Below are 12271 nucleotides of genomic sequence, written 5' to 3'. Positions count from 1 at the left end.
CGTGGGGGGGGGTGACGTGGGGGTGACGTGGGGGGTGACGTGGGGGGTGACGTGGGGGGTGACGTGGGGGGTGACGTGGGGGGTGACGTGGGGGGTGACGTGGGGGGTGACGTGGGGGGTGACGTGGGGGGTGTCGTGGGGGGGGTGACGTGGGGGGTGACGTGGGGGGTGACGTGGGGGGTGACGTGGGGGGTGACGTCGTGACGTGTGGGGTGACGTGGGGTGTGACGTGGGGGGTGACGTGGGGGGTGACGGGGGGGGTGACGTGGGGTGTGACGTGGGGGGTGACGTCGTGACGTGGGGGTGACGTGGGGTGTGACGTGGGGGGTGACGTGGGGGGTGACGTGGGGTGTGACGTGGGGGGGTGACGTCGTGACGTGGGGGGTGACGTGGGGGGTGACGTGGGGGGTGACGTGGGGGGTGACGTCGTGACGTGGGGGTGACGTGGGGGGTGACGTGGGGGGTGACGTGGGGTGTGACGTGGGGGGTGACGTCGTGACGTGGGGTGTGACGTGGGGTGTGACGTGGGGTGTGATGTGGGGTGTGACGTGGGGTGTGACGTGGGGTGACGTACTGGTGATGGGAGCGGCGTTGTTGGGGGTGTCCGCGCGCAGGCACTGCGTCGTCTGTGTGGACGGCTGGGACAGCCCCTGGGTGCTCTCACTGTCAAACAGGCTGCACGCGGGACACACGGCACACACACGTAACGCGTTTAGTATAAACACACGGCACACACACACACGTTTAGTATAAACATACACACACACACACGTTTAGCATAAACACACGGTACACACACACAGTACACACACACTGTATAAACACGCGGTACACACACACGGTACACACACACTGTATAAACACACGGTAAACACACACACATAACGGGTTTAGTATAAACACACGGTACACACACACAGTACACACACACTGTATAAACACACGGTACACACACACACATAACACGTTTAGTATAAACACACGGTAACACACACACGCGGCACACACACACGGCACACACAAACTCCACACACGTAGCACACACACACTCCACACACACACACACACGGTCCACACACACACGGTCCACACACGCGGCACACACACTCACACACTCCACACACACACCCACACACACGCACTCCACACACACGGCACACACACTCCACACACATACACACACGGCCACACACTCCACACACACACTCCGCACACACACACACTCCACACACACGTGCACACACGTGCGAGTGGTGGTGGTGGTGGTGGCTCAGGCGTCACCTGTCCTCCTCCACCTTCTTCATGCTGTGGATGTGCAGCAGCGCCAGCACGAGCGCCACCAGGAAGATGACGGCGCAGCAGACGCCCACGCTGATGTAGAAGACGCGCGTCGACGTCGTCGCCGCCGCCGCCGCCGCCACCGCCACCGTCGCGCCGCCGTGCCCGTCTGGCGGCGGCGCCGACGCAGCAACAACAACAACCACAGCAACATCAACAACAACAGGCGGCGGGGGCATTACCGAAATAATCGCAATAACAACAAAAACAACCACAACAAAAACAACCACAACAACAAGCGGTAGGACATCACCACAACCTCAGCAACAATCGCAACAACAACCACCACAACAACAACAAGCGGCGGTGTGTGTTTGGGTGCGTGTGTGGGTGTGCATGTGTGTGCGAGTGTATGCGTGCGCGTGTGCATGTGCGTGTGTGTGCGTGCGTGCGGGGAGCAGTGGTGCAGTGGTTAGCGCTGCGCTATGAACCCGGAGAACCGAGTCCGATTCCCGCACACAGCCAACACCCAGTGACGATTATCTGAACCGGTCCTGGGCTTCACCTAGGTCGACTCAGCATCAAATGAGTACCTGGTGTGGTGTGTAACCATCGCCACTGGGGAAAACAAAGGCGGTCGGACGTGGTGCTGGCCACCCACCCCCTCGTGTAGGTGCTCGCTAACAGCACTTGCCCTGACAGTCTGCTAAGGCTATACGGGGGATCTTTGCCTTTGTGTGCGTGCGCGTGGCTTCTCACCGGTGGATGGACCGAGCGGTCCTTCATCCAGATCGGCTTCTGCAGAGCACACAGAGACACAGAGAGAGGGGCGCAAGCGTGTACAGGAGGTGACGCGGACAGACGGTTAGCTGAACAGGCGGTTATGGGTAAAGGCGGTTAACTGGACAGGCGGTTATGCGGACAGGCGGGGGGGTAGGAGACGAGACGGGACACGCGTGTGCGTGTGCATGTGTGTGCGTGTACATGTGTGTGCGCGTGTCTGCGTGCGCGCGTGTGTGTGCGTACGTCGGGAGCAGGATTTCCGCCGCTTGAAGTTGAGGGTGGTGACGTTTTTCCCGGCCGCGGTGGAGGTGGCGGTGGAGGTGGTGGAGGTGGAGGTGGCGGTGAGGTTCAGCTGCATGAGCAGAGCCACTTCGCTCTCAACGCGGCCCGTGCAGGGCAGGTTCACGCGGAACACTGGGACACACGGCGGACACGCGGTGAGACACGGGGACACGGTGAGACACGGGGACACGGTGAGACACGGTGAGACACGGGGACACGGGGGACACGCGGTGAGACACGGGGAGACACGGTGAGACACGGTGAGACACGGTGAGACACGGGGACACGGTGAGACACGGTGAGACACGGGGACACGGTGAGACACGGTGAGACACGGTGAGACACGGGGACACGGTGAGACACGGTGAGACACACGGTGAGACACGGTGAGACACGGGGACAAGGTGAGACATGGTGAGACATGGTGAGACACGGGGACACGGTGAGACACGGTGAGACACGGGGAGACACGGTGAGACACGGTGAGACACGGTGAGACACGGGGACACGGTGAGACACGGTGAGACACACGGTGAGACACGGTGAGACACGGTGAGACACGGGGACACGGTGAGACATGGTGAGACATGGTGAGACACGGGGACACGGTGAGACACGGTGAGACACGGGGAGACACGGTGAGACACGGTGAGACACGGGGACACGGTGAGACACGGTGAGACACACGGTGAGACACGGTGAGACACGGGGACACGGTGAGACACGGTGAGACACGGTGAGACACGGGGACACGGTGAGACACGGTGAGACACGGGGAGACACGGTGAGGCACGGGGAGACACGGGGAGACACGGGGAGACACGGTGAGACACAGTGAGACGCGGAGAGACACGGTGAGACACGGTGAGACACGGTGAGACACGGAGAGACACGGAGAGACACGGAGAGACACAGTGAGACACAGTGAGACACAGAGAGACACGGTGAGACACAGAGAGACACGGTGAGACACGGTGAGACACGGTGAGACACGGTGAGACACGGTGAGACATGGTGAGACACGGTGAGACACAGAGAGACACACAGTGAGACACGGAGAGACACAGTGAGACACGGTGAGACACAGTGAGACACAGAGAGACACGGTGAGACACAGAGAGACACGGTGAGACACAGAGAGACACGGTGAGACACAGTGAGACACAGTGAGACACGGTGAGACACGGTGAGACACAGTGAGACACAGAGAGACACGGTGAGACACAGTGAGACACAGAAAGACACGGTGAGACACAGAGAGACACGGTGAGACACAGTGAGACACAGTGAGACGCGGTGAGACGCGGTGAGACACAGTGAGACACAGAGAGACACGGTGAGACACAGTGAGACACAGAGAGACACGGTGAGACACAGTGAGACACAGTGAGACGCGGTGAGACACGGAGAGACACGGTGAGACACGGTGAGACACGGTGAGACACGGTGAGACACAGTGAGACACAGAGAGACACGGTGAGACACAGTGAGACACAGAGAGACACGGTGAGACACGGTGAGACACGGTGAGACATGGTGAGACACGGTGAGACACGGAGAGACACGGTGAGACACGGTGAGACACAGTGAGACACAGTGAGACACAGAGAGACACGGTGAGACACAGTGAGACACGGTGAGACACACAGTGAGACACGGTGAGACACGGTGAGACACGGTGAGACACAGTGAGACAGTGAGACGCGGTGAGACGCGGTGAGACACAGTGAGACACAGAGAGACACGGTGAGACACAGTGAGACACAGAGAGACAGGGTGAGACACAGAGAGACACGGTGAGACACAGTGAGACACAGTGAGACGCGGTGAGACACGGAGAGACACGGTGAGACACGGTGAGACACAGAGAGACACGGTGAGACACGGTGAGACACGGTGAGACACAGTGAGACACAGTGAGACACGGTGAGACACGGGGAGACACGGTGAGACACGGTGAGACACGGGGACACGGTGAGACACGGTGAGACACACGGTGAGACACGGTGAGACACGGGGACACGGTGAGACACGGTGAGACATGGTGAGACACGGGGACACGGTGAGACACGGTGAGACACGGGGAGACACGGTGAGGCACGGGGAGACACGGGGAGACACGGGGAGACACGGTGAGACACAGTGAGACGCGGAGAGACACGGTGAGACACGGTGAGACACGGAGAGACATGGAGAGACACGGAGAGACACAGTGAGACACAGTGAGACACAGAGAGACACACAGTGAGACACGGAGAGACACAGTGAGACACGGTGAGACACAGTGAGACACAGAGAGACACGGTGAGACACAGAAAGACACGGTGAGACACAGAGAGACACGGTGAGACACAGTGAGACACAGTGAGACGCGGTGAGACGCGGTGAGACACAGTGAGACACAGAGAGACACGGTGAGACACAGTGAGACACAGAGAGACACGGTGAGACACAGTGAGACACAGTGAGACGCGGTGAGACACGGAGAGACACGGTGAGACACGGTGAGACACAGTGAGACACGGTGAGACACGGTGAGACACAGTGAGACACGGTGAGACACGGTGAGACACGGTGAGACACGGTGAGACACAGAGAGACACGGTGAGACACGGTGAGACACAGAGAGACACGGTGAGACACGGTGAGACACGGTGAGACACGGTGAGACACGGTGAGACACGGTGAGACACGGTGAGACACGGTGAGACACGGAGAGACACGGTGAGACACGGTGAGACACAGTGAGACACGGTGAGACACGGTGAGACACGGTGAGACACGGTGAGACACGGTGAGACACGGAGAGACACGGTGAGACACAGTGAGACACGGAGAGACACGGTGAGACACAGTGAGATACGGTGAGACACGGAGAGACACGGTGAGACACAGTGAGACACAGTGAGACACAGAGAGACACGGTGAGACACAGTGAGATACGGTGAGACACGGTGAGACACAGTGAGACACGGTGAGACACGGTGAGACACGGAGAGACACGGTGAGACACGGTGAGACACAGTGAGACACAGTGAGACACAGAGAGACACGGTGAGACACGGTGAGACATAGTGAGACACGGTGAGACACACAGTGAGACACGGTGAGACACGGTGAGACACAGTGAGACACGGTGAGACACAGTGAGACACAGTGAGACGCGGTGAGACACGGTGAGACACGGTGAGACACGGTGAGACACAGTGAGACACAGTGAGACACAGTGAGACGCGGTGAGACACGGTTAGACACAATGAGACGCGGTGAGACACGGTGAGACACAGAGAGACACGGTGAGACACAGTGAGACACGGTGAGACACAGTGAGACGCGGGGAGACACGGTGAGACACGGGGACACGGTGAGACGCGGTGAGACACAGTGAGACATGGTGAGACACGGAGAGACACGGTGAGACACGGTGAGACACAGTGAGACACAGTGAGACACAGAGAGACACGGTGAGACACGGTGAGACACAGTGAGACACGGTGAGACACACAGTGAGACACGGTGAGACACGGTGAGACACAGTGAGACACAGTGAGACACGGTGAGACACAGTGAGACACAGTGAGACGCGGTGAGACACGGTGAGACACAGTGAGACACAGAGAGACACGGTGAGACACAGTGAGACACAGTGAGACACAGTGAGACGCGGTGAGACACGGTGAGACACAATGAGATGCGGTGAGACACGGTGAGACACAGAGAGACACGGTGAGACACAGTGAGACACGGTGAGACACGGGGACGCGGGGACACACGGTGAGACGCGGGGAGACACGGTGAGACACGGGGACACGGTGAGACGCGGTGAGACACGGTGAGACACGGTGAGACACACGGTGAGACGCGGTGAGACGCGGTGAGACGCGGTGAGACGCGGTGAGACGCGGTGAGACGCGGGGACACACGGTGAGACACGGTGAGACACGGGGACACGGTGAGACGCGGTGAGACACGGGGACACGGGGACACGGTGAGACGCGGGGAGACACAGGGACGCGGTGAGACGCGGTGAGATGCGGTGAGACACGGTGACACACAGTGACACACAGTGAGACACGGGGAGACACAGAGAGACACGGGGAGACACAGAGAGACAGGGGGAGACAGGGTGAGACACGGTGAGACACGGGGAGACACAGTGAGACACGGTGAGACACGGTGAGACACGCAGAGACACGCAGAGACACGGTGAGACACAGTGAGACACAGAGAGACACAATGAGACACAGAGAGACACAATGAGACACGGTGAGACACAGAGAGACACAGAGAGACACAATGAGACACGGTGAGACACAGAGAGACACGGGGAGACACAGTGAGACACAGTGAGACACGGTGAGACACAGTGAGACACAGAGAGACACGGGGAGACACAGTGAGACACAGTGAGACACGGGGAGACAGGGTGAGACACGGTGAGACACGGTGAGACACAGTGAGACACGGTGAGACGCGGTGAGACACAGTGAGACGCGGAGAGACACGGTGAGACACGGTGAGACACGGTGAGACACGGTGAGACACAGGGAGACACGGTGAGACACGGTGAGACGCGGAGAGACACGGTGAGACACGGTGAGACACGGAGAGACGCGGAGAGACACGGTGAGACACGGTGAGACACGGAAAGACACGGTGAGACACGGAGAGACACGGTGAGACACAGAGAGACATGGTGAGACACGGTGAGACACAGAGAGACACAGTGAGACACAGAGAGACACAGTGAGACACGGTGAGACACAGAGAGACACAGTGAGACACAGAGAGACACAGTGAGACACAGAGACACGGTGAGACACAGAGAGACACAGTGAGACACGGTGAGACACGGTGAGACACAGTGAGACACAGTGAGACACAGTGAGACACGGTGAGACACGGTGAGACACAGAGAGACACGGTGAGACACGGTGAGACACGGTGAGACACGGTGAGACACAGTGAGACACAGTGAGACACAGTGAGACGCGGTGAGACACAGTGAGACGCGGTGAGACACAGTGAGACACGGTGAGACACAGTGAGACACGGAGAGACACGGTGAGACACAGTGAGACACAGTGAGACGCGGTGAGACGGTGAGACACAGTGAGACACAGTGAGACACAGTGAGACACAGTGAGACACGGTGAGACGCGGTGAGACGCGGTGAGACACAGTGAGACACGGTGAGACGCGGTGAGACGCGGTGAGACACAGTGAGACGGTGAGACACAGTGAGACACAGAGAGACACGGTGAGACGCGGTGAGACACAGTGAGACGGTGAGACACAGTGAGACACAGTGAGACACGGTGAGACACGGTGAGACACAGTGAGACACAGAGAGACACGGGGAGACACGGTGAGACACGGAGAGACGCAGTGAGACACAGAGAGACACAGTGAGACGCGGTGAGACACGGTGAGACACGGGGACACGGTGAGACACGGGGAGACACGGTGAGACGCGGTGAGACACAGTGAGACACGGAGAGACACGGTGAGACACAGTGAGACACAGTGAGACACAGTGAGACACAGAGAGACACAGTGAGACGCGGTGAGACACAGAGAGACACGGGGACACGCTGTATATGTGCGCCCCGTACCGGAGGGGAGTCGGGGCACCGCTCCGTTCCACGTGACGTTCACCGTGGGGGGGTCCATGGCGATCGGATCGTCCACCTGGAACCCCAACCGGTACTCCACCTGCAGACACCAACACAAATACCATCAACAACATCAACACCATCACCAGCACCATCACCACCACCACCATCAATACCATCACCATCAATACCATCACCACCATCACCACCACCACCATCAATACCATCACCATCAATACCATCACCACCATCACCACCACCACCATCAATACCATCACCATCAATACCACCACCACCATCACCACCACCACCATCAATACCATCACCATCAATACCATCACCACCACCACCACCACCACCATCAGTACCACCATCAATACCATCACCATCACCACCACCACCACAATCACCACCTCCATCACCACCACCATCAATATCATCACCACCACATTCACCATCAATACCATCACCACCACCATCAATACCATCACCACCATCAATACCATCACCACCATCAATACCATCACCACCACCATCAATACCATCAACAACATCATCATCATCAATAACATCAGTATTATCACCATCATCAATACCATCATCAACATCATGAGCACAATCAACTAGACAAGTACAACCAAAGTGTTGGCGTCGCCACCAGTGCAGGTGCCGGTGTTGGTGTTGATCACCGTGACGGTGCATGTGACGGTGCATGTGACGGTGCAAGTGACGGTGCAAGTGACGGTGCGTGTGACGGTGCGTGTGACGGTGCAAGTGACGGTGCATGTGACGGTGTATGTGACGGTGTATGTGACGGTGCAAGTGACGGTGCAAGTGACGGTGCAAGTGACGGTGCAAGTGACGGTGCGTGTGACGGTGCGTGTGACGGTGCGTGTGACGGTGCAAGTGACGGTGCATGTGACGGTGTATGTGACGGTGTATGTGACGGTGCAAGTGACGGTGCAAGTGACGGTGCAAGTGACGGTGCAAGTGACGGTGCGTGTGACGGTGCGTGTGACGGTGCGTGTGACGGTGCGTGTGACGGTGCGTGTGACGGTGCAAGTGACGGTGCAAGTGACGGTGCAAGTGACGGTGCATGTGACGGTGCATGTGACGGTGCAAGTGACGGTGCAAGTGACGGTGCAAGTGACGGTGCAAGTGACGGTGCAAGTGACGGTGCATGTGACGGTGCATGTGACGGTGCAAGTGACGGTGCAAGTGACGGTGCAAGTGACGGTGCAAGTGACGGTGCAAGTGACGGTGCGTGTGACGGTGCGTGTGACGGTGCGTGTGACGGTGCAAGTGACGGTGCAAGTGACAGTGCAAGTGACGGTGCAAGTGACGGTGCAAGTGACGGTGCGTGTGACGGTGCAAGTGACGGTGCAAGTGACGGTGCAAGTGACGGTGCGTGTGACGGTGCGTGTGACGGTGCATGTGACGGTGCAAGTGACGGTGCAAGTGACGGTGCAAGTGACGGTGCAGTGACGGTGCATGTGACGGTGCATGTGACGGTGCAAGTGACGGTGCAAGTGACGGTGCAAGTGACGGTGCATGTGACGGTGCATGTGACGGTGCATGTGACGGTGCAAGTGACGGTGCAAGTGACGGTGCAAGTGACGGTGCATGTGACGGTGCAAGTGACGGTGCAAGTACGGTGCAAGTGACGGTGAAGTGACGGTGCAAGGGACGGTGCAAGTGACGGTGCAAGTGACGGTGCGTGTGACGGTGCGTGTGACGGTGCAAGTGACGGTGCATGTGACGGTGCAAGTGACGGTGCAAGTGACGGTGCAAGTGACGGGCATGTGACGGTGCGTGTGACGGTGCAAGTGACGGTGCAAGTGACGGTGCAAGTGACGGTGCAAGTGACGGTGCGTGTGACGGTGCGTGTGACGGTGCGTGTGACGGTGCGTGTGACGGTGCAAGTGACGGTGCGTGTGACGGTGCAAGTGACGGTGCAAGTGACGGTGCGTGTGACGGTGCATGTGACGGTGCAAGTGACGGTGCGTGTGACGGTGCGTGTGACGGTGCAAGTGACGGTGCAAAGTGACGGTGCAAGTGACGTGCGTGTGACGGTGCAAGTGACGGTGCATTGACGGTGCAAAGTGACGGTGCAAGTGACGGTGCAAGTGACGGTGCAAGTGACGGTGCAAGTGACGGTGCAAGTGACGGTGCATGTGACGGTGCGTGTGACGGTGCATGTGACGGTGCAAGTGACGATGCGTGTGACGGTGCGTGTGACGGTGCGTGTGACGGTGCAAGTGACGGTGCGTGTGACGGTGCGTGTGACGGTGCAAGTGACGGTGCGTGTGACGGTGCGTGTGACGGTGCATATGACGGTGCGTGTGACGGTGCGTGTGACGGTGCAAGTGACGGTGCAAGTGACGGTGCGTGTGACGGTGCGTGTGACGGTGCAAGTGACGGTGCGTGTGACGGTGCATGTGACGGTGCGTGTGACGGTGCAAGTGACGGTGCGTGTGACGGTGCGTGTGACGGTGCAAGTGACGGTGCAAGTGACGGTGCGTGTGACGGTGCATGTGACGGTGCAAGTGACGGTGCGTGTGACGGTGCGTGTGACGGTGCAAGTGACGGTGCAAGTGACGGTGCGTGTGACGGTGCAAGTGACGGTGCAAGTGACGGTGCGTGTGACGGTGCAAGTGACGGTGCAAGTGACGGTGCAAGTGACGGTGCGTGTGACGGTGCGTGTGACGGTGCGTGTGACGGTGCAAGTGACGGTGCATGTGACGGTGCGTGTGACGGTGCGTGTGACGGTGCATGTGACGGTGCATGTGACGGTGCATGTGACGGTGCATGTGACGGTGCAAGTGACGGTGCAAGTGACGGTGCAAGTGACGGTGCGTGTGACGGTGCGTGTGACGGTGCGTGTGACGGTGCATGTGACGGTGCAAGTGACGGTGCAAGTGACGGTGCAAGTGACGGTGCATGTGACGGTGCGTGTGACGGTGCATGTGACGGTGCAAGTGACGGTGCAAGTGACGGTGCAAGTGACGGTGCGTGTGACGGTGCGTGTGACGGTGCGTGTGACGGTGCAAGTGACGGTGCGTGTGACGGTGCAAGTGACGGTGCAAGTGACGGTGCAATGACGTGGCAAGTGACGGTGCGTGTGACGGTGCGTGTGACGGGCGGTGCGTGCAAGTGACGGTGCAAGTGACGGTGCGTGTGACGGTGCGTGTGACGGTGCGTGTGACGGTGCGTGTGACGGTGCAAGTGACGGTGCAAGTGACGGTGCGTGTGACGGTGCGTGTGACGGTGCGTGTGACGGTGCGTGTGACGGTGCGTGTGACGGTGCAAGTGACGGTGCAAGTGACGGTGCAAGTGACGGTGCAAGTGACGGTGCAAGTGACGGTGCAAGTGACGGTGCAAGTGACGGTGCATGTGACGGTGCAAGTGACGGTGCAAGTGACGGTGCATGTGACGGTGCATGTGACGGTGCAAGTGACGGTGCAAGTGACGGTGCAAGTGACGGTGCAAGTGACCGTGCAAGTGACGGTGCATGTGACGGTGCATGTGACGGTGCATGTGACGTTGCAAGTGACGGTGCAAGTGACGGTGCAAGTGACGGTGCATGTGACGGTGCAAGTGACGGTGCAAGTGACGGTGCAAGTGACGGTGCAAGTGACGGTGCGTGTGACGGTGCGTGTGACGGTGCGTGTGACGGTGCTAGTGACGGTGCATGTGACGGTGCAAGTGACGGTGCAAGTGACGGTGCAAGTGACGGTGCATGTGACGGTGCGTGTGACGGTGCATGTGACGGTGCAAGTGACGGTGCAAGTGACGGTGCAAGTGACGGTGCGTGTGACGGTGCGTGTGACGGTGCGTGTGACGGTGCAAGTGACGGTGCGTGTGACGGTGCAAGTGACGGTGCAAGTGACGGTGCGTGTGACGGTGCATGTGACGGTGCAAGTGACGGTGCGTGTGACGGTGCGTGTGACAGTGCAAGTGACGGTGCAAGTGACGGTGCAAGTGACGGTGCAAGTGACGGTGCATGTGACGGTGCATGTGACGGTGCAAGTGACGGTGCAAGTGACGGTGCAAGTGACGGTGCATGTGACGGTGCATGTGACGGTGCATGTGACGGTGCAAGTGACGGTGCAAGTGACGGTGCAAGTGACGGTGCATGTGACGGTGCAAGTGACGGTGCAAGTGACGGTGCAAGTGACGGTGCAAGTGACGGTGCAAGTGACGGTGCAAGTGACGGTGCGTGTGACGGTGCGTGTGACGGTGCAAGTGACGGTGCATGTGACGGTGCAAGTGACGGTGCAAGTGACGGTGCAAGTGACGGTGCATGTGACGGT

General features: G+C 59.1%; 1 protein-coding gene across 3 annotated transcripts in view; it reads right to left on the bottom strand.

The window, feature by feature from the left end:
* Positions 1–12271, bottom strand: part of RYK (receptor like tyrosine kinase) — an 88147-nt gene that overhangs the window by 27447 nt on the left and 48429 nt on the right. For all 3 annotated transcript variants that reach the window (XM_061575182.1, XM_061575184.1, XM_061575183.1), the window contains exons 4-8: positions 7959–8058; positions 2305–2475; positions 2038–2076; positions 1282–1447; positions 575–675 (exon numbers count right to left, since the gene is read on the bottom strand). In XM_061575182.1, coding sequence (XP_061431166.1) covers positions 575–675; positions 1282–1447; positions 2038–2076; positions 2305–2475; positions 7959–8058 — 577 coding nt within the window. The remainder of the gene's footprint in view (positions 1–574; positions 676–1281; positions 1448–2037; positions 2077–2304; positions 2476–7958; positions 8059–12271) is intronic.

The sequence above is a fragment of the Lethenteron reissneri genome, chromosome 57 (genome assembly GCF_015708825.2).
Source record: "Lethenteron reissneri isolate LAM-NWPU_2019-01 chromosome 57, ASM1570882v1, whole genome shotgun sequence".
Taxonomy (NCBI): Eukaryota; Metazoa; Chordata; class Hyperoartia; order Petromyzontiformes; family Petromyzontidae; genus Lethenteron; species Lethenteron reissneri.
This window is presented reverse-complemented; position numbering and strand designations above follow the sequence as displayed.